Raw genomic sequence first — 23,358 nt, 5'->3', positions numbered from 1 at the left:
CTAGGACTCTGCCTCCTGTAGCTTGGGTGCACTGCCTGACTTTCATGGTTCTGGGGATTGGATTCAGGTTACATACCAAGCATAAGCCATTTCCCCAGCCTTAATCTTTTTTTTAACAAATGAATTTTTCATTTGAAATGTACACTTTATTGGGTAAATTGTTGTGCGGTCTTCTTACTGGACTGAGAAGATCGAGCAGATCTAGTGCACAGCTGTCTCCATGAGGCTCACACGGCAGACAGAGAAGTGGGTTCTGCGGCTGAGTACTAACTGTGAGGGGCCTAGCTTAGTTTAGGACATCAGAGGACACTGAAGTTTGTTAGTGTGAGTAGACTTTGCTAGAAACTGTTTTGTTTTGTTTTTTAAAGATGTATTCATTTATTATCTATAAGTACACTGTAGCTGTCTTCAGACACACCAGAAGAGGGCATCAGATCTCTTTACAGATGGTTGTGAGCCACCATGTGGTTGCTGGGAATTGAACTCAGGACCCCTGGAAGAGCGGTCGGTGCTCTTAACTACTGAGCCATCTCTCCAGCCCCGCTAGAAACTGGTTTAAGCATACAGATTTTTACTATCGCTTTAAATGTTTGTTTTCTTTCATTGTCTTGCAGCAAATGCTTTGCCACTCTCTGTCTTCAGTCACTCTGGTCATCTGAATGTAGGCACTTGCCATTGACGTTTTCATGGGACATTTCCAGTTCATAATTTCTGCTTTGAAGGAAGGAAGGGAAACATGCATTTTATATGCGCCTTTCATGGGCTTCTCCACTGTGTGTCCCTTGCTGGTCTGTGTTCTTAGGCCACACTGGGATTTTCGTGGCTTTCAGGACATCGTCCACTTCAACTCCACACAATCATTCATTTATTCTTTTTTTAATCAGAATTAAACTGAAAAAAAATTGTGTTTTTGCAAGTTAAAAAAATGGTTTGTATTGTAGCAGTAGCACTTTGGTCCAGTTTAGGAACATAGCTGTGATTCAGAGACAGTTTAGTAAAGCTCAGCTTTTTGTGGCAGTTTTTGTGGTTTTATTTGAACACAACAGGCACACATGCCATCTCTTCATTCTCTTCGCTGTGTAGTCTGGCGTTTGGGATTGGTGACTCTGATGGCCAGCTGTGCTGCTCTTTCCATGATGGCTTTTCAGTTCTTGGAGGACACATTGTGAGCAGTCTCAGTCCAGTAAGATTTGTTGCACATCAGCTGCACTTTCACCTCCTTGACATTGTGCACCAGAAACTTCCAGAAGCCTCTAGGCAATGTGTGCTTGGTTTTTTTGTTACTCTGGTAACCCTTGACTCTTCTCTGCACCCTGTTGTCGATGCCTCTGGGTTTCTGCCAGTTTCACTTAATTTTCACATATCGGTCTGACTGGTGCCTGATGAACTTCTTGGTCCTCTTTTTGTTGATCTTGGGCTTCACCAGAGGCCGAAGGGCAGCCATGATGCCACACAACAGATGGCAGCCACCTCGAAGGCAATGTAGAGGAAGAAGGAAGGTGTGAATCTAGCTTTTGTTCCTAGGTTGTAGTTTAAATTTTTTCATTTCTTTTTTTTTTTTTTGGTTCTTTTTTTTCGGAGCTGGGGACCGAACCCAGGGCCTTGCCCTTCCTAGGTAAGCGCTCTACCACTGAGCTAAATCCCCAGCCCCAATTTTTTCATTTCTTATTTATTTGTAGGTAGGTCTTCTGTAACTCTGCCTGGCCTTGAGTTACTTGCTCTGTAGCTGAGGATGATCATGAATTCTTGATCTTCCTGTCTCTATCTCCTACGAGCAATTTTATAGATTAGTCTTTAAAAAAATTTAATTTATTTGAGTAGTCAAGGACTGTATTTCAAACTACCAGATATACCCAGTTTTCTTAGAAGTATATTATATTATAAAGTATTGGTTTTGAGTTAATAGTCTTGCTGTAACATGGCTCTATCGTGTCTGTCTGTCTGTCTGTCTGTCTGTCTGTCTGTCTGTCTCACTTTTGGCGATACCTGACTTTTGGCAGTCTTATTGCCTCAGTCTTCAGAGTTTCTGGCACTCTGAAGATACAAGGTGTTATCTTTGTTTGTTTGTTTGTTTGTTTGTTTGTTTGAGACAAGGCCTCCCTACCTTTTTTTTTTTTTTTTTTTTTAAAGATTTAAGTTTGAGTATTTTGCCTGCATGTGTCTGTGTATCACATGAGTGCTTGGTGCCCATGAAGGTCAAGAGTGTGTTTGATCCCTGGAACTGGAGTTAATGAATTATTGTGAGGCCACCATGTGGGTGTTGGGAACGAATTCCTAGTCTTGCAAGAGCTTATGCTCTTATCCACTGAGACATTCGTCAAGCCCCTGGGCAGTGTTTTTCCCTGCTTTTCAACTTGAACAGGCACATCTGTCTGCTCATTGTGAGCCTGCAGACCACAGCCTTCAGAACACTGAGCACTCCTGACTCAGACTCGACTACATCTACAGTGTTGGCTTTGTTGTGTTTCTAGTTTGTCAGCTACAGCTTACCGTGTTTGCTAATCCCACGAGCTGATTGATTTCTCACAGTTAATGGCTGTGTCTTTCTCTGTATATCCTGAGTGTTACTCTGAGAGTTGTCTAAACAGATATTAGTCAGCTGATATGCTTACAGCTGATAGTTTAGATGATACTAGTTCTGCTGTATACCTTAACACACTCATAACTAGATGAATTTTTAGATTTTTTTTTTTAAAGAAGTTATGAGCCAGGTGGTGGTGGCCCACACCTTTAATTCCAACATTTGCGAGGTAGAGGCAGGAGGATCTCTGAATTCAAGACTAGCCTGGTCTACTAGTTCCAGGACAGCCAGAGCTACATAGAGAAATCTTGTCTTGAAAAACAAAACAAAAACCAAATGACAACAACCTCCCCCAAAAATAATAATAAAAAAGGTGTATTCCTGTGGGTGCAGATCCCTGTGGAGGCCTGAAGAGGGCATTAGATCCCTGGTGCTGGGATTACAAGCCGTTGTGAGCAACCTAGTGTTGGTTCAGTAGTGAACCTGCGTCCTCGGTAAGAGCAGCAAGGGCTCTTAGTTTCTGAGCTTCTAGCCCCAAACTCAGTGATTTTCTTAATCATGGACCGGAATTTCTACCACCAGATGAGTAGATAAACAAATGTGATGTTTACGTTTACTGAAGAAATGGATTTCATTACATTCAGCCATGAAAAGGAAGAAAGTGCTGATGCATACAGCAGGATGGATGGGCCGTGTGCGCATCATGGAAAGTAAGAAGAAGCCTCACACAGAAGGCCACATGCTGTATAGTTCTGTTCATATGAAATACAAGATTAGAAGGATCGGGTGTGAGGGGAGGAAGGAAATGGGAATGTTGGGTCTTTGGAGAACTGAAAATGTATTGGAACTACCTAGAAGTGCTGGTTACATGTCTTAGAGTCTGATTGCTGTGATAGACATCATGACTACAGCAACTCTCATAAAAGAACACATTTAATTGGGTCAGGTTACAGAGGTTTAGTCCATTTGTCATGTGAAAAGCATGGTGGCATGTAGGTAGACACCGTGCTGTAGAGGGAGAGGAGAGTTCTACATCTGGATCCGCAGGCAACAGGAAGAGACAAATATGATTATTTTGTTAAGTGAGTTTTGCCTTAAAAAGAACACTACCACTTTTCACTTGAATGTGAGTGTCTTCCATGTTCTCTCTTTCCTGTTCCCCAGCCCATGCTCTGGTGACAGTTCCTCTCTGCAGTGTATAGCCTCCTTGTTTTGTTACCAGTTTCCTAAGTAGCATCCAAATGAAATCAGTTGTCCTCACACTTTCCATCTTTCCCTGTTGGGCACGAATCCGTAAACACATGCACTTTTGCTTTTTTTTGCCAGGCATGTTGTACCAAAGTAGTGTGGAAGCAGGTGGAAGCTATAGTTTACTTCCTATCCCTGTGATAAAATACTCTTGGCACGTGTTACTAGAGTCCATGGTTTCAGAGGTCTCAGTCTATGATCAGTAGTTCTATTGCTTTTGGGCTCAACGTAAGGTAGAATATCAGGGCAAGGTGCATGTATGTAGTAGAGCAAAGTTCGGTTCATGGTGGCCAGGAAGAAACAGAAAGCGCATGTAAGTGACTGGCTAAGGACAAGGTGTCTTCTCCAAGCCCAACCTGGTTCATCTAAGTAGGCCTCACTTCCTGAGAACCCCACTGTTTCCCCAGCCTCTTAAATGTAAATCAGTGTACTGATCACCCCATGAGCTTAGCTCAAAGTCCAGAGATTTAGTGATGGGATCACCAGAATGCTTCAGGTAGTCAGGAAGAAAAGAAGGCCAGGATGAAGCGTTCCACAGTAGTTATCCAGGTATTTTCCAGGCCTGTAGGCTTACTCAGAAGTTCTGCTGTGCAGGCCTTCATTAGTGCCAATGTCTCTGTTCCATAGAGGGTAGTGCCCATTCTTGTCTTAAAGATATTAATAAGGGACCTCCCAGATATCTCATTAGGTAAAGACACCGCCAAACCTGACAACCTGAGTTTGAGCTCCTGAACCCACATGATAGAAGGAGAAAATTGAGTCCTACAAGTTGTCCAAACCTGGGCTCTCTTTGCCTCACTTCTTGATTCAAACTTAAAATAAATAAAAAACTGTTCAGATCTCTTATTCCTGAGAGCCAAGGTAAATAGAGGAGAAGGGCTGGGAAGACACTATAGGAAAGGGATTGGAGGGATTGCCAAGTAAAATCTTGCTGGGTGGTGGTGGCGGTGGCGGCGGCTCACACCTTTAATCCGAGCACTGGAGAGGCAGAGGCAGGTGAATCTCTGAGTTCAAGGCCAGCCTGGTCTACAGAACTTGTTACAGGACAGCCAAGGCTACACAAAGCAACCCCCCAATAAAAGAAAGAAAATTAAGTTAGCCAAGTCAGTGACCCTTTAGAGGTATTCAACAATTATAAATAAAAAATAGCAATTATAAATTATAAATAAAAAGATAAAAGTAATACTAACTTTTGTGTTTGATTTCATATATGCCCTTTTGAGTATTTTTTTTTTTTTTAGGTTCTTTTTTTCTTTTTTTTTTTTTTTTTTTTTTCGGAGCTGGGGACCGAACCCAGGACCTTGCGCTTCCTAGGTAAGCGCTCTACCACTGAGCTAAATCCCCAGCCCCCCTTTTGAGTATTATATCTTAGAACTTTTTTCATGTCCTGCCTATAGTTAGGTCTACTAGTGTTGACCTAACTTACCTTAGCTTTGGTAGCTTGAAAGGTTTTAGGTTCTCTTAACAGCTTTATAGGGCAGTCTTCGAGGAACTGGAGAGGTGAAGGGCACTGGCCATGCTTTCAGAGGACCTGGTTCAGTACTTAGCACCCCCAGGGCAGCTCACAAACTATCCAGTTCCGGGGGAGCTGCTGATGCTTCTGGCCTCTGGGTACCAGGTACCCAAGTGGTGCAGATATACAGGCAAGCAAACACCCATACACCAGGAACACAGAGTACATTCTTAAGGGTGTTTCAGAGTAAGACTGTGCCTTAACTCATGGTAATCCCACCGAAGCCTGTGTGCAGGCAGGAACAGCTGTTCCTACCCAGAACTGTTGGTTAATGGGACACCATACCTACCATCTTTCAGGACGTTGAGTGTCTCAGTCTTCTCGTGTCTGTTGTTTCTGATGAGAAACTGGCTTTTAGTCTCTTGTGGAGAAGAGAGTAACTTACTGCTATGTGTATCTCATGGTTGTCATTCTCTAGTTAGTTGTCTCTGTGTGAGCACCTCACTGTTGTCATTTCGCACTTAGTCTCTGTGAGTTCTTTTGAGTTCACTAAGATGAGGTTTTTAGATTCCCATGTCTGCTCAAGCTTTAGAAGCCATCTTCATTTTCAGCCATTACAGTAGTCCCACTTACCCACAGGGCAGATTTACCACCATGGCTCCCAAAGCACTGACTCCTGTGCTCAGTGCTTCCCCCTTAAACAGATGCACAGAGACATTAATGGATTTTCCATCTCAGCAAAGCACATGTGTCATAACGTACATTTAAGATGTCGCAGTAGGCTGGGGATTTAGCTCAGTGGTAGAGCGCTTACCTAGGAAGCGCAAGGCCCTGGGTTCGGTCCCCAGCTCCGGAAAAAAAAAAACAAAACAAAAAAAAAAAAAAAAAAGATGTCGCAGTAGAGCCAGTGTAAGTCCTTAAAGCCTTGGGAGTAGTAGACGTCCTTACTATAAGCCACAGGAACTTGAGCACATGATTTTTTTTTTTCTTATTAGGTAGATATTACTAAGTGGAGGGCATCAATTTCCTATATCGTTATTATAGCATTTATATGTGTTATAACAAGTCAGGCTTGAATCTCTTTGTATTGAAAGACTGAGCCTTTTGTCCTTTTTTTTTTTTTCAACATAACAGCTCACTAGATATTTTATAGATATGTATTAAATGAATTATTGATTGGATCTCAGAGAATAAAATGAGTTGCACAGTATTTTGTTTTCTTCATTTTAAAAGTAAAGATCTCATAAGGAACTTGTGACCTCTTCAGATAATGAGTCCTTGCATAGTTCTAGATACTCATGACTGGTGCTTCCCTCATTGTTTCTTGGCCGCTCAAGCTAAAGAGTTTTCAGTTGGCTGGTGTGGTGGTGTGTGCTTTAAGCTCCAGTGGATCTGTTGCAGTTGAAGACCACCTTGCTGGACATTACGACAGCTTCTGGGCTGGCTACAGCTAGGACTTTCCTGTTGGATTGATTGTTTTCCGAGATGAGACTTCATTTTCACCAGTCATTTCCAGTGTGATGATCCTGACTCCTGTTCGCTTAGCTTTGTTTTGTGGAACCCCCATGCCTCCCTAGATTTTGAGCTCTGAGTCTGTTGGTGATCTGAGACATGCTTTCTGCAGTGTGCAGTCATGGTTTCAGTTTCCTTTCTTGGCACCGCTTCACCTGTGTCCCATGGATAGGAAATGTATTTTTAAACATATTTTCATGCTGATTTGCCTTTTTATGATGGCTATTTTAAGGCTTTTTGTCAGATACTTCTCACAGCTCCTTGGTGTTGGCATCTGTTGATACTGTGGTTTTCATTCTGTTTGAGAGCTTCTTGCCTTTAGTTGGAGAATAAAAAAACTAATCCTCTGCCAGCACTTGAGAAACACTACCACCCCAGGTTCAAAGGACAGTGAGAGCCTCCCAGAAAACAACAGATACCCCACCCCCCCAAAAAAGTTGATTCATATTTTGTTTTGTTTTGGAGACCTAGTTTTACTGTGTAGCCCCGGCTGTCCCTGAACTCACAGAGTTGCTTGCTAACTACACACACACACACACACACACCCTACACACACACACACACACACCCTCACACTCCACACACACACACACACACACACACCCTCACACTCCACACACACACACACACACCCTCTCACACTCCACACACACACACACACTCCACACACACACACTCCACACACACACACACACACTCCACACACACACACTCCACACACACACACACGCACCCTCACACTCCACACACACACACACACACACACACCCTCACACTCCACACACACACACACACACCCTCTCACACTCCACACACACACACACACTCCACACACACACACTCCACACACACACACACACTCCACACACACACACTCCACACACACACACACACACACCCTCACACTCCACACACACACACACACACCCTCACACTCCACACACACACACACACACCCTCTCACACTCCACACACACACACACACTCCACACACACACACTCCACACACACACACACACACACACACACACACCCTCTCACACTCCACACACACACACTCCACACACACACACACACACACACACACTGGGATTGAAGGTAAGCTTCACCACATCTGGCTTTGATTTATAGAGTTACTGCATGATATTATGAAACTTATTTTTGTTCAGTCTTGATTTAGATGGATTTTAGACAAGGCGTGTCCTAGGATGGAGGCATGGCTGCTGTTGGGGATCACCTAGTGGGGATTCACTAGGTCTTCCCTGACTTCACAAGGACAATGGGAACGGGTGTGTTGCCCCTTACTGCTGGGCTTTAGGAGCGCAGGCTTTCTGCCTGGGATGCGTCTTACTAGGAATGGATGGGGTTGTCCATCCCACTTTGCCTTCTAATGCTGCTGTGACTGCTGTGGGACTCCAAGTTAGGGGCCTATGAAGGCAGAATTCTGGGTTTCCCATTTGACCTTTGCTTTGGAATACGGCTACAGGTTTGTTCTGTGGTATTTGGCAGGAGTATAACAGTTATTGGTTAAAAGTTTTTTGTCTTGGGACCTGGAGAACAGTAGTTCAGAACAATGGCTATTCTTAGAGGGCTAATGCCATTCCAGGCACCTGCATGGTGGCTGTTTCAGGGGACCCAATTCCCTCCCTCCCTTCCTCCCTCTTTCCCTCTCTGTCTCTCTCTCTCTCTCTCCCCGCAAAATAAAACACCCCCCCCCCCCCCAATCATTAACCAGCTAGGCTGGCCTTGAACTGATGGTTCTCAGGGTCCAGGGTGCCATTGTAACAGCTGCTACATTCAGCCAGGCTAGTGTTTTCTGTCTCTGTCTGTCAGTACCAGATACTTTCTGGTGGTCATGCTGTGTTGGTACTCTCTAAAATTAAAACATTTAAGTTTATTATTGTGTGTGTATGATTGGCAGGAAGGTGGGGGTCACGTGCTGTGGAGCACCAGTTGGAGTCAGAGGACAACTGTGGAGGTTCTCTCTTCCCACCTTCACACGGGTTTTGGGCATGGAACTCAGGTCATCAGGTTTGCACTGTTTAGCAGCAAGCACCTTGCTGTGCTCTGGCTGGTTATGTTAGTGTTTAATGATCCTAACTTAATGTGATGCCATGCTAGACACTAATTGTCACTTTCTGTTGTCCTGAAATTCTTGCTTTAAAACTTAGAATGGCAGGCTGGAGAGATGGCTCAGTGGTTCAGAGCACTGACTGCTCTTCCAGAGGTCCTGAGTTCAATTCCCAGCAACCACATGGTGGCTCACAATCATTTGTAATGGGATCTGGTGCCCTTTTCAGCTGTGTCTGAATAGAGCAACAATGCACTCATATACATAAAATTTAGAATAGCAAAGCAGTATGTAAAATTGCTTAATAAAAGTCCCTTGTAGAGCGGTCAGTATAGTGATCTCTGGATTAATTCGTAAATGCAGAGACATTGTGTGTGTGCATGTGTGTGCGTGTGTGCACACACACACATGCAAGGACAATATGATGGAATTTGTTTTCTTTTTCCACGTAGGTTCTGTAATTGAATTCCGGTTGTCAAGTTTAGTCAGCACTTTTACAGACTTAGCTATTTTGCTGACCCCAGGATCTTTTTAAAAACAAATTTAGAACTAATTCTAAAGATTATTGGGAAAAGAAGACTTGGGAGAAGAGCCTAGGTTCCCATTGTGAGTTTTCTAGGCAGACTGTAAACTCGTTTTACTCAAAACAGGGATGTCGCACAGGAGTTAGAAGACCACAGAATGGAACAGAACTGTGGCAAAGGAAGATGGAGGCCTGTGGTCACTCAGATCCTTGAGAACCAATAGAGTATCAACAAGTAGGCTTTATCCTACCCGATGCCATAGAGAAAGCCAATTCTGTGTGAACGAATCCCACTACTTCCTGATAGCCTATTATTCTAAACAGGCTTAAAGCTTGTGAATGTAGGAAATGCCAAATTTCAGTCTTAAGCAACAGCTCCAGAGAACATATCTAAAGCATGAAAAAGGATAATCTATTCATAAATGTAAATTAATAAGAAAAAGCAATTATCTTAGCTGAAACCAAGCAACATGATGTGAATGGAAAGTTCACTAAAGAGGGAATATAAATGTGTTAGGAACTCAGCCTCACTCTGTGTGTGGGGGGTGCACACCTTTAATTCCAGCAGTCAGGAGCCATGCAGGCAGATCTCTGAGTCTAGGACAGTTAAAGCTACTTAGAGAAACCTTGTCTACAAACTCAATAAACAAACAAAAACCTGTCACTTTTTGGAACCCTCACTAGTTTGGAATTACAGATAAAATACCGTTTGCTGCATAAATTGGCAAAGATGTTAACTGCTTGTTGGTTGTGTAGTGTGTTGTTACAGGGAGTGTGTCGTGGTGGACATGACAGCATCTGTTGAAATTTACTGTATACCTTTCAGTACACCATCCCTGCCTTCTAGAATCCATCATGTGTTAATGTTTGCTCAGATTTATGGGATAAAAGGTATAAATGATCTGAAGAAATGGAGGTTGTTGAAAAGTGATATTATCTGTTTTTCAGTACAGAAGGTACTGTCTAAATGAAGTGTGTTAGCTTTTTTTTTTAGTTATAGAATGGAGTTTATTCAGGGCATGAGGAGGGGAGTTAGGAGTGTAGTAGAGGTAGGAGGAGAGAGAAGTAGAGGCTGGCCATGAGCACGTGGAGGGGGAGGGGATGGGGAGAGAGGGGACGCAGGAAGGGAGGAGCAAGATAGCAGGAGCGAGTTGGCTCTTTTTAAAGCATAATATATAGCATTTCATTTGTGTGAAAAGTCTATGTGTGTGTTGACTTCACACAGTGGTGAAAGGTACATGCACTGAGTTATTCATCCATGTTTGTCTGAATTGGGCATAGAGATGAGGACAGCTAACTAGCGCATTGCCTGTGATAAACTTTCAGAGTCTTACTGAAGGCCAGGTATAGTAGCACATACCTTTAAGTTAAGCAGTCAGGAGGCAGAGGCAAATGGATTTCTGTGAGTTTGAGGCCAGCCTGGTCTACACAACTCGTTCTTGGGTGGCCGGGACTACACAGACCCTGTCTCAAAAAAAAAAAAAAAAAAAAAAAAAGGGTGGTGGACCAATCATATACAAGCGTAAGGAATGGCCAGATGCTGCATGAACACCATTCAGTTTTCATTATCGTTCTTGTTTTTTTGAGACAGGCTCTCGTATATTCTGGGCTGCCTCCAACTCATTTTATAGTCACGCATGACCTTGAACATATGATTCTCCTGCTTCTAACCTCCCAAGTGCTGGGATCACAAGTGTACACCACTACTTCCTGGTTTATGCGGTTCTGGGATTGAAGCAAGGTTTGTGAATGTGTGCTAGGCAGTGTCTTCCAGCTGAGCGGTAGCTTCAGCTCTGGAGCCCAAATCTGGCTTCAGTATTAGTGACATTGAGTCTTCTCTATTTCATGCCTATGACGTCCTCATTTTGCTGCTTGATTCTTCCCTCTGGTTTAAAGCAAATATCAGATATAGAGCCATTTTATCCTAACACATCAGGATATATTTACCACACACTAAGACCTATATTGAACTTTTAATACTACCATAGGGTGCGATCATAACATTAGCCATAATTCTTTTTAAATTATCTGTGTGTGCTCGTTTGTGCCCCACTGAGCTATCATCATAATTATGAGCCCCATAACTGGTTATTTTCATCCTACACTCTATGTTTAGTATCAAGTCCCCTTAGATACATCTTGAATAATAATATTATAAAGTAGAATCTACACAGAATTTGGTTGACAGTTCTTCACTTTACCCTCCTCCTTTAACTTTGAGACAGGATTTCACCATGTAGCTTTGACTGACCTGGAACTTGCTGTGTAGATCAGGCAGGCTGATTTCAAACTAATAGAGATCTGCCTGCCTTGCCTCTTGAATGCTGGGTGTAAAGGTGTGCAATCACCATGCCTGGCATCCTTCCCCTCCTTTTGTTTGTGCATTGTTTTTTATTCCATGCAATTTATTTGCTGAAGAGATTGTGTCCTCTCATGTCTGTCTTCAGCTAGGCATGTTGGTGTCAACTTGTGGTTTCAGGATTCTGGAGACAGGCAGTAGAATGAGCCAAGTTCAAGGTCTAGCCGGTCTATATAAGGGCTCTGTTTAAGCTAGCTAGGGCTACATAGTGAGTGAGACTTTGCCTTAAAAAAATATAGCCCTCAGACTGATAGCATCAGTATCATCTGAGAACTGTGTGAAATGGGTATAGCATTGGGGCTCAAACTGCATTAGTAGCCTTTCTTATTAGTGCCACAGAATCCCTCACATTAACAATGTCTAAGGAGGAAAGGTTTGGCCCATGGCTTCACAGGTTTTGTCTGTGGTCCCTTGTTCCATTGTTTTGGCCCTTGGATGAGGCAGAGCATCATGTCAGTGAAAAGAATGCCTTTTCTTCTGTGTAAACATTGCCCCTCTAAAAAGCAAGGTAATTGATAGAGATGGTTACAGTGGGCAAGAACACAGGACGGAAACCTCAGCTCCAGTTTGGAACCTCCTCCTCTTGTCTAGCCCTTTGCAGTATTCTCAGTGGTTAGTTGTAACCTGCAACTATTGCAACACAGTATCTGAGATAGTCAACTGGGGCAAGAAAACCCCAAGCTTATGGCCTGTCTTGTCTTGTCAACACCCACAAACCAAAAGCAGAAATGGAGGACTGACTTATGGTTCAGTCCATGGTTAGTTGGCTCCTTTGGTTTTGGAACTGTGGAGAGGCAGCATTGTGGTGACTTTGAGGTGACAAAGCTGCTGTCAGGAAGCAGGGGGAGGGGCGTCCAGATTCAAGTACAGCTTTTAAGGGAATGTCTCCAGTGACCTTCATCCTTTGAGACCCCTGCCTTCTGAAGTTTCTTACTACCTTCCTTAGGACCACTGTTTCCACAATAGATAACAAATCTTCCCTGGTTGAGCTTTCCAGAAGGTGTATTGGTGTGCCCTGCCCACCATCCACTTGCTGAAACACTGTAAGCATTTTAAATACTATATTTTAATTTATTCATTTAATTATTTTCTTGTGTGCGATGTGTATGTAGGTTTGTGTGTGCCTGACTGCCAAGTCGTCTTTTCTTCCTAGTGCCTAGTGCAGTGCCCATGAATATGGTAAACACTAAATAATTACCTGAGCCAGTGAAGGAAGAAACGGCATGATCTCTTCATCATTTCATCATTTATAATTAATTCTTTGGCAAAATAAATTCATTCTGGAAATGTAATTAAATTACATTGTTGTGGTTTTTTGACACAGGTCTCTCCAGCTCAGTTTGGTCTTACACTTGCTGTTTACTGGACAGGTTTTGAGTTCCAGATCATCCTGCCTTCTGCCCCCAACAACCAGGGTTATAGGTCAGCATCACCACACTTGGCTTAATAGAGCTTTAAAAAAAAAAAACAATATCACTACATTTATTTACTGGGTATATTCTATCTGTGGAGGTCCATGGACAACATGGATCCTGGGGAATCAAACTCAGATAGTCAGGCTTGTCAACAATTGTCTTTACATGTTGATCTGTCCTGCAACCCAGTATAGTTTGTTTGTTGTTTTAGATTAGGTCTCATAATCTAAAATCTCATCACACACTGACCTTAAACTTGTGGTCCTCCCGCTTCATTCTTCTGAGTGTGGGATTACCAAGCATGACTGTGGCAAATCTTTCTTTGTAATCGACTTTCACTCCCTGTCGCTCGCGTGTGTGCGTGCGTGCGTTGATGTGCTGGTATACTGGCTCTAGGGAAAGAGTGTATACTTGTCCATATGATTTCCCTCGGGGAAGAGGGATGTCCAGAGGTAGTGCTACATGACAGTGAGTGACACTTACTTTTACTGATGAAAATACAGCAAAACACAAGGCACAGTGGGTGTTGTGCTCATCATTGCTTTCGTGTTGGCCTGACTGTTAATGACAAGGAGGAATATGCATTTTAGTGTTGGGCTTCTAATCTGCCAGTGTGTAAGTAACTTGCAAAAATTCTTAACGCATGCACTGGGTAGGAAAGACTTTCTTTGTGTGTGCCAGTTATGATCCCTGGCACACAGCACACATCACTAAAAACTGCTTAATTTGAATAGAAGATATGGAAAGTAGGTATCTTTACGGAATCTCGTAACAGCAGAAGCATAGGGACCGACTAGGTCGGTTTCTTGGCCTTGGCTGATGATCTGCCACCCCAGAGTTTCTCTAGAGAATCAGGAATTTGAGACAAAAACCAGGTTTAATGCACGCTAAGCAAGTACTCGACTACTGAGTCACAACCCTAGTTTTTTTGTTTTGTGTTTTAGATTTTGACACAGGTCTTACTCTGCATCTTACGCTGGCTTTGAACTCTCAGTCTTTTTGCAGCTGCCTCCCAGGTGCCACTGCTACAAGCCTGTGTGAAAGTATTCATGGCTATTATGTTAAAAACTGTCTAAATTTATTTGTAAATAGTTTTTGCAATTTTCTCCTAGCATTCTCATTCTCTCCCTCCTCCCTCCCTCCCACCTTCCCTCTCTCTCTTCCTTTCTCCATCTTCCTTCCTCTTTCCCTCTCTTTTTTTCTCTCTCCTCTCTTTCTCTCTCACCCGGCCTCTCTCTCCTTCCCTCCCTTTGCCCTGAGACAGGTTTCTCTGTTTAACAGCCCCTAGCTGTTCTAGAACTAACTCAATTTGTAGACCAGACTGGCCTTGAACTCACAAAGATTTGCCTGTCTCTGCCTCTCAAGTGCTGGGATTAAATGTGTGCGCCATCCCATCTGATTTTATGGGGAGTACTCAGAATTTCTCATATTTTAACCTTGGTTCCACAAGAGGAACAATTGAAAACCCTTGGTGTTGGGACCGTCCAGTCTAAGCCAGCCCCCGAGCTGCAGAGATGTACTTGTGCTGGCCTCCTCAGCACCACACTTGTCTGTTTAGAGATAGAACTTACTGTGTAGACAAGGATGGCCTGAAACCCCCCACATCCTCTGTTCTGCCTAGGAATTGGGGGAGTAAAGACCTCCATGCCTAACCTAGTTCATGAATCTGTGTAGTGACAGAACGAGGAAAGGTGTAAAATCACAATACTTTTCAAGTGCCTTGGTGAGTACATCCGGTAAACAACAGATGGTCGCAAAATAGGGAGAACCCGGCTACAGGCTTTTGGTGCTACCTGACAGCATTCTTAGCTCTTTTTTGGGGGAGGGGTTGGTTTTTCAAGAGAGGGTTTCTCTGACTGTACTAGAATGGGCTTTGTAGCAGGCTGGCTGGTCCTGAACTCAAGTAGATCTTCCTGCCTCTGGCTCCTGAGTGCTGAAACTAAAGGCATGTGTCATCACACCTAACTTCTCTTGGTTCTTTAATCTTTGGAAACTAGGGGATCTGTTCATACATTTCAAGGGATCCTTCTCTGCTAGTCACAGGACATTAGGTCTGGCACAGAGGTGGGCAAGGATGAGCAAGGGAGTTAAAGATAAATTGTCCTTAGACCCTGGGTCTATAACATTCCAACCTCTTTATAACACTCTTTTGCAGACAGCCCCCCCCCGGGGGGGGGGAATTCTTGTTCATAGTTATCCAATCAATTCTGTTCCCCCTTCCCCCCATGCATACCAAGTAAGTGTTCTTCCATAGAGCTCTATTCCCAGTCTGTAGAACTCTTCAACTTGTAAACCTAGAAATGTCTTGATAAAAATTAAACAAAATCCTCTGCTTCTGAACCTTAGTGTCAACACTAACTGGGAAAAACATACTGTGCCACAGCCATTGAAGTCTTGTGGCTTCCCTAGAAGGATGAGCATACCACAGACTATAGCAAGTAGAGGGATGTTTTGTCAAGATGGACTCAATGATACAAGGTCATGTAATCTAAAGAAGAAAAAGTCTAACCTTTGGTCATTTTGTCTCACTGATTAAATGGCAAATATTTATTGCATAAGGCAAATCAACATAATTAAGTGATATATCTTGCAGCCTGTTCTATATTTGTATTCTGCTTTTTCACAATGGTTTTGAGTCCCCTAATACATTTGACTCAGTGTTTAGACTCAGTCACCATCGTATTAAATAGCTACATTCAGTTCCTTTGTAAAGCTTAATGCATATAGACCTACGGAGGTGTAGTTTTGTGCATGTATGAGCATTTCTGTATATAAAGTATATTTAGCTTGGGAATGATGGTGAGACCAGAAATGAAGTAAGGAGACAGAGAGATCCATCACTGACCCCTTTAAGGATACTTTTATACACACACACACACACACACACACACACACACACACACACACACACACACACACGAGAGACTGACCTTGGAAGTGGTTGAGTAGCTACCCTGCAGAGTTAGCAGCAGTGATTTGATGACTTAGGAGTTGGAGCTGTTCGTGTGCTAAGAAAGTTTGGCTAAGTTAAATGAGGATGTTTTAGTATCTTAATTATTTTTCCTTTTCTAATTTTTTTAGCCAAACCCAACAGGAAGCTTACTTTTCTCTACTTGGCCAATGATGTCATTCAAAACAGCAAAAGGAAGGGGCCAGAGTTCACAAAAGATTTTGCACCAGTAATAGTGGAGGCATTCAAGCATGTTTCAAGGTAGGATCTTTTCTGTACATGAGGTAAGGTTTAGAATCAGCAGATAAACAGATTACGTTCTTTTAAAGGTTTCATACAGTATGTGATGGTTTTGCTTTCTGTGAGGAGTTAAGGTGCCACCAAGGGGGCATTTAGAGTGCTCGAATCTCAGCTTTCCTGTAAGAGACCAGAAGTCCTGCTACAGACTGCTGGGATGAACAACACTGAGAGAAAAAAGGAGGGAACTGAACTGAAAATGTATGCTTGTAGACCTCCATCTTATGTCACATATGCTGGAATCAATACCACAGTGGCTCTTGGTTTTCTAGTGTGCGGGTGTATTTCCTAACATTTTTAAGTGCTTTAGAAATAAAGACTGTTTGAAAAGATTTTCTTCAGGTAATTTTCTGCATGGAAATCTTCTAGATTATGCACTCTAAAATGTTCCTGTTTCATTTATTTGTGTGTGCATATGTACCATTGTGCACAGATGGATATTAGGCTTGATTCATTCTTTCTATCATGTGAGTCCAAGGGATTGAACTCCAGGCTCTAGGTTTGTGAGACAAATGCAAAACCCAGGTTAGGTAGTGCTGAGGGATAAAGTCTCTTAAGTCCTATGTAGAGGCAGTCTGCAGATTTGCTCTCACTTCTCAGACAGTCCTCCTGATTGCTCTAACTGGGCTAGGTCTCTGAGGGTGCTATCTTAGCACCATGCTTTTCTCATTCATAGCGCTTAGGAGCAAGAGCTGCTGTGAGCCCCATTTCCTGTCCATGCCACAGATATCGATGAGCTCAGTTAATTTAAAAATGTGGCCTGGAACTGTCCTTTAGCTCCTTTCACTTGGGAACCTCATCTTTGTAAACCCCTGGCATCTACTGCTGAAGCCTTTGACAATTAAAACCATTCTGATGTACAGTTTTGTTACTGAGTTCTGAGGGGAGGTGAAGGCAGTGTTTGGCCTGAGCCTCACCTGAGCTGCTGCAGTGGTGCTCAGCATATTTGGGAGCTCCTGCTGGGAGCCAGCATGTACTCCATTAAGTCAGTAAGTCATGGTAGCACTCACTGCGTTTTCACTCTGAGTGTCTTACTTCTTCTTCTTAGTGAAACTGATGAAAGCTGTAAGAAGCACCTTGGGAGAGTATTATCCATTTGGGAAGAGCGGTCTGTTTATGAAAACGATGTATTAGAACAACTTAAGCACGCTCTGTGTAAGTACAGGATCTCGATCTCTTTGTGTGATCCTCTCAGGAAAACATCTCATTAAAATCTCATGTCTTTTAAATCAGATGGAGATGATCTCTTTGTGTGATCCTCTCAGGAAAACATCTCATTAAAATCTCATGTCTTTTAAATCAGATGGAGATAAGAAGACGAGGAAGAGGACTTATGAGCAAATAAAGGTGGATGAGAATGAAAATTGTTCCTCTCTAGGGTCCCCAAGTGAACCACCACAGGTAAAAACCCAGGACAGCGCTGGGATTTTTACTCTATTACTTTTGGGCTTTGAGGACTCCAGTGTTCTGGGTATAAGAAAACTCTAAATTATTCTTTCTCTTTCCTGGATAACAAATTGCTTTTGTTTGAAGTAGCATATACCACCCACCACTGTCACCCCCCCCCCACCTCTGTGTCTGTCTGTGTGTAAGATTTTGTTGTTAATTTTTGTTTTATGAGTCAGTTTCTCTGTGTAGCCCTGACTGTCCTGGAACTCATTATACAGACACAGGTTGGCCTCAAACTCACAAAAAACTGCCTTCCTTTCCCTCCCAAGTACTGGGATTAAAGGTTGCACTAGCACCACCTGGCCAGTTTCTTAACACGTAGAGATTGGGGGGAGGAGAGATGGCTGTCAGTTAAGAGTGCTGCTCCTCTTAACTCAGTTAATCTCTTAGCTAGATTTGGTTTGGTCCCGGCACCCATTAGTCATCTCACAGCATCTGCATCTCCAGTTCTGGGGCGTTTGGCACCCTGTTTTGGCCTCTGGTGGCACCAGGCATGATCATGTTGCAGACAGACATGACACAGAGGCGAAACAAATGAAAAAATTAGTCTAAAAATGTATTTTTAAAGGGTTGTCTTAAGAATGTTATACATTGCAGACTTTTTACTAGTGAATGCTTCATAAGAATTAGAAATATGAAAGAGGTGTCAAGTCCTCTGTGTGTGTGTGCGTGTGTGCGTGTGTGTTAGGGCTTTCTTTCTTCTGGTTCTGAAGTTGTGTAATCTTTTAGACTCTCGACCTTGTTAGAGCATTACAAGATTTAGAAAATGCAGCCTCAGGTGATGCAGCAGTCCATCAAAGGATAGCTTCTTTGCCTGTTGAAGTTCAAGAAGTATCCCTGCTCGAGAAAATAACAGGTGAGCAGAGAAAGCGAGACCCACAGGGTTTGGGAGGCAGGGAATGGGAACAGCACAGCATCATTTCTTGTGTAATGGTTGTGTTACCCTCTGCTTTTCTTAGATAAAGAATCTGGAGAAAGGCTTTCTAAGATGGTGGAAGACGCTTGTATGCTGCTGGCAGACTATAATGGCAGACTGGCAGCAGAAATAGACGACAGAAAGCAACTCACTCGGATGTTAGCGGACTTTCTTCGTTGTCAAAAGGAAGCCCTTGCAGAGAAAGAACATAAATTGGAAGTGCGTAACCTTTTCCTTCTTTAATGCATACCATTTAATTTTAATATACTTTAATGTATCTGTGCATCTTAGAGTTCTTTGATCATGGACTGTTCTAGCCATTGGCTCAGGTAAGCTTTTTCTTGCTATCAAGAATTTTTTCTCTGCCCTTGAACCACAGCAGCCTGATTAAGTAACTCTGAAATTTTGGTGTTAGCAGAATTTGTTACATTTAAAATGATTTATATTCAATTCCATGAAATAGAAAATAGTAAACCCTTCAAGCACAAAAAATAATAAGGACATAACAACTCTCTTGAAGTCTTATGTTAGTGGCAATAAATTGTTGGGTCTTTTGAACACTTAGTCTAGCACATACCACCATCTGTAGGTCTGTCATTTGAAGTATTCTCTCCACCTCTTGATTCTCACACTTAACATCTTCCTGCACACATACACACTCCTTGGGCTTACACATGCTGTTCCAGAGAAGGTTGTTGAAAGATGAGGTATGGCTGTCACTGTTGGTAATGAGTCTGGGGGCTCAGGAGCTAATAAAGAAGTAGTCTTTTAATATATTTTGAGCAAAGTAGCCATTGTCAATATAGGAAAGCTGGGTTTGGTTTTATTTAAAAGACCATTGGATTTCCTAGTTCTTATTTGAGTTGTTCTAATTCCAATGCTATGTATGACTGTTCTGTTTGAGTCCCTTTACTTACAGACAGCTCATTCTGAATTTGCAGGTGTATCCTGGTACTGCCTCAAGTTTATTTTTTATTATTTAGCTCTTGGTTCATTCGTTTTTCAGTAAGCCCCAGGTGGTGTTTGAACTGGCTTGTTGTTGCAGTTCTGAGAGAGCTGTTTGATTATTCCACTCCAAATGCTCAACTCCTAATTTTGCACTGTCCTTTTTCCATTTGCTCCCTTTCTGTTCACATAAACTTGTTCTTCAGTTATTGTTGCTATGCTCTGTCCTGGAAGAGGTTGCCCACTTGAAATGGAGAAGATACAATAGAGTTTCTTAGAACATGAATTTCATAGTTGACTTACCTGTTTGTGATGTCGTAGTGGTCTTCAGTCTTAACGCATCATTGCTTTTTCACTGTTTGCAGCACTCAGGGTGAGTATGTCAGCAGTGTTTGTCTTCAGCCTTTTGGTACAGTTTCTTTAACTTCTGTTGAGCTTCTATTGCAGATATTGGACACGGCGTATCTTCTGTTGATGCCATCACCGTTAGCATATTCTTCCTGCTAAAAATAAACATCAAACTCCAAAGCCTGTATTGTCTCATGTTTTTGAAAATTGAAGAGCCAAAGCTTCATTATCCTACTTAGTACCTGCTTTCTCACTTTTGATGTTAGCTATCATTGGATTCAAAAATAGAATTTATATTTAATGTGTGAATGTAGAAAATAGATCATCACCACCCCCACCCCCAGCCCTTTTGCCGTTGCATTCTAGCCAATTTCCTAGTTGATAGTCATACACAGAGCCGATGGTGGTAACACTGACATTCACCATGTCTCAGGAGTCCTGTTCTAGGCACATCACATAATCACCTTACTTAGTCCTACGCAGCAGGGGCGTTATTATCCACACTTTATAGTCATGGAAGTGAGGCACAGGGAGGTAAAGTAGCTCCTACGTTTTCACAAAGCGCTATGGGATTGTTTAGAGCCCAGAGAAAGTCTGTAGCATCAGTGCATTCTACTTAAAAAGCTTCCTGCTTTTACAGTAAGAAATATACCCCCTTTGCAAAATCAGAAGTGTTTCTCCAGCTCTTTCTAATCTTTCTGTTCCATCTAATTACTGGCTTGAAATAAAGTCTTGTACGGAGTTTTCAGCATGATAGAATTTTATATTGAAAAAAACAACTTCAGTTATGACTAGTTTTTTTTTTTTTTTTTTTTTTTTTTTTTTTTTTTACTTTGTTGTTGTTTGTTTGTTTTAAATCGTTTTGGTTTTTCAAGGCAGGGTTTCTCTGTGTGGCCCTGGTTGTCTTGGAACTTACTTTGTAGTCCAGACTGGCCTCAAACTCAGTTCTCTCTGCCTCTGCCTCTGCCTCTGCCTCTGCCTAGAATGCCTAGATTAAAGGTGTGTGCCACCATGCCCAGCTCTTAATCATATGTTTAAGGATACTATTTACTTATATAAACTAGGATGTTTAAAATAGCAAGAAGTCCTTATAAATTGTCATTGGGCAGGTGTCATTTTTGTTGAAAGATGTGACAGTGACTTGGCATTTACCCCAACAATGGTTTGTATTAGGAGGCACCATCACCCTGAGCTAGCGACTAAGGACTGAAAGTTGAGAGTGTATAGTTTTGTATCAGCTGGGATGTCTCAGGTTATAGTCCTCAGGAGCCCCAATTAAACTGATTATGTATTGCTGTCACCAATTATTCTTTGTTTGAAAGTGGAACAAAAGTATCAGTTTAAGAAGTGGCTGTTTAATGTCTTGTGAAAGCCACTATTAAAGCACTTGAAATCAATGAAAATTTTGCACACTAGGTAAATTGTTACACACTAGATACTTTGTTATATACACTAGGTACATTGGTAGGCAGATTGATTGATTAATTTGATTGAAATGGGATGGGTAGATTGATTTGATCAGATAGACAGATTGATTGATTTGGTCTGGAACCTCAAGCTTCCTGCCTCAGCCTCAGGAGTCCTGGGATTGTATGTGTCTACCACGGCAGGATCATTTGAAGTAGTGACTTTTTCATTTGCCGTTTTTGGAGAGGAAATGATATACAGATGAGAAACTCTTCTGTATCAGCGATATCCTTGACTGCTCAGCTTCCACAGCACAGTTTGTGGAAAGAAATACGCTTTTATAAAGTGCTTGACTCCTTTAATCCCAGCACTCAGGAGGCAGAGGTAAACGAATCTCTTGAGTTCAGGGCCAGCATTGAACAAAGCAAGTTCCATATGTAAGTGATGTGAAACTGATTCCAGGCAGAGATTGAACCCGTTTTATTGGAATTTGTTTTGCATGTGAGATAGAGATGTGACAAATTGAAGGCGATAATTATGCCTTTACTGATCAGTAATTAACAGACCAGGTATAGTAGCTCGTGTCTCTTAGTGAATTGTACACTGAAGCAGGAAGCATGAGTCTGAGTTCAGCTTGATCCTTGTAGGAAGTTCCAGGCCAGACTGCCTTTCTATACATAGTGAGATTCTGCCCCAGCCTTCCTAAAACTCTAAATTAATGAATCTTTTTTTACTAGTGTTTTGAAATGCCATTCTGCCAAGCTTAATTCCTGTATGTGTATAGTGACCTGTGCAAATTGTGACTTTGGTTGCTTTCTAATATTGTTCATGTTTGTCATTTCAACAGTCATGGTTATTGTGTATGTAAAGCTTTGTTTCTTTTCATTATTCTTTGCATTTTAATTGAGTGCTTATTCTTTTAACATTGTTATGGGTCACTTTTCTATCATTTATACCCAAGGTAAAGTTTAATGTATGAGGTAGATATAATAAGGAATAAATAGCACTACATTAAAATAATATATTGAAATAAGCATATGAGATGTGGTTTCTTTACCTCTCGATATCTTAGTTCACTGTAGTAAGATTTGTGCACCCTGGTGATTGAGGATGACTGACACAGTGGAAAGAGAGGCTGGAAGAGGATTGCTTACTACAAAGCAGTCCAGGGAATACAGTGGCTTACAAGCTTGGCTCAGTAATTTGAACAAGGTGAAAGTGGCCACTTTTTACATTTCGAAAGTGCTCCTATTTTGTCCTTTCCCCGTGCTAAAAGAGGAACACCTGAGCGGCCTATGACTTGTAGAGTGAACCGTGCTGTATACTGAGCAGGCTGAGGCTGAAAGGGGACAGTGCCGAATGCGTCTGGATCCTTGGGCTGGAATTGCCCTGTGTCTTACATGGCATGGAGGGCATGGGCCGATGAACAGGAATGCTGGCTGCAGGGGCAGAGTACCCACAGTCAGCACAGCCGAGGTTCTCACAAGTGAGATGGCACTCAGAGTCCATCTCACGTGAATGTCCCTAAAGAGATGGTTACGGAAGTTCAGAGTGCAGGAAGGAGCAGGACACTGGCTGTACTCTGGGTGCTGAGTCCTTAACAGGACTTCATCTAACAGTATGCTGGCATCAGTGTGAGCTGTGAGTGGTAGCAATGAAGGATTGGACAATCTTGTTCTGAAGCCTGGGGCAACCTCCCTGTTGATTACAAGTGTACACCACCTTGCCTACCTGAGGTGAGGTTTTGTTAATGCTGTAAAGGTAGTGTGTGTGGTCATCAAAGTTTTACATTCATTGCTAAAGGCATAGATGTGATCTATAATTCCAGTATTCCTTAACTTTTAACAGGATGAGATTATTGTACCTATAGCTGTTTTGTATATTGTCTTTGCACATTTACTGTAAACATTTTCATATAATTATCACACTTCCCCCTTTATTTTT

At 42.3% G+C, this 23,358-nt stretch overlaps 1 protein-coding gene and 1 pseudogene across 3 annotated transcripts in view; one reads left to right on the top strand and one right to left on the bottom strand.

The window, feature by feature from the left end:
• Rprd1a (regulation of nuclear pre-mRNA domain containing 1A) overlaps positions 1-23,358 on the top strand; it is a 47,934-nt gene that overhangs the window by 6,277 nt on the left and 18,299 nt on the right. For 2 of the 3 annotated variants that reach the window (NM_001305179.1, XM_214609.9), the window contains exons 2-6: positions 16,184-16,313; positions 17,398-17,504; positions 17,653-17,750; positions 18,528-18,654; positions 18,758-18,933. In NM_001305179.1, coding sequence (NP_001292108.1) covers positions 16,184-16,313; positions 17,398-17,504; positions 17,653-17,750; positions 18,528-18,654; positions 18,758-18,933 — 638 coding nt within the window. Of the gene's footprint in view, positions 1-16,183; positions 16,314-17,397; positions 17,505-17,652; positions 17,751-18,527; positions 18,655-18,757; positions 18,938-20,106; positions 20,365-23,358 lie in introns of those variants that run through there. The other variant, XM_063277256.1, reaches the window with a different exon arrangement.
• Rpl32-ps6 (ribosomal protein L32, pseudogene 6) lies at positions 1,030-1,474 on the bottom strand (annotated as a pseudogene).

Source organism: Rattus norvegicus, chromosome 18 (genome assembly GCF_036323735.1).
Source record: "Rattus norvegicus strain BN/NHsdMcwi chromosome 18, GRCr8, whole genome shotgun sequence".
Lineage (NCBI taxonomy): Eukaryota > Metazoa > Chordata > Mammalia > Rodentia > Muridae > Rattus > Rattus norvegicus.
The sequence above is the reverse complement of the archived record's forward strand: the minus strand, read 5'-3'. Positions and strand labels throughout refer to the sequence as shown.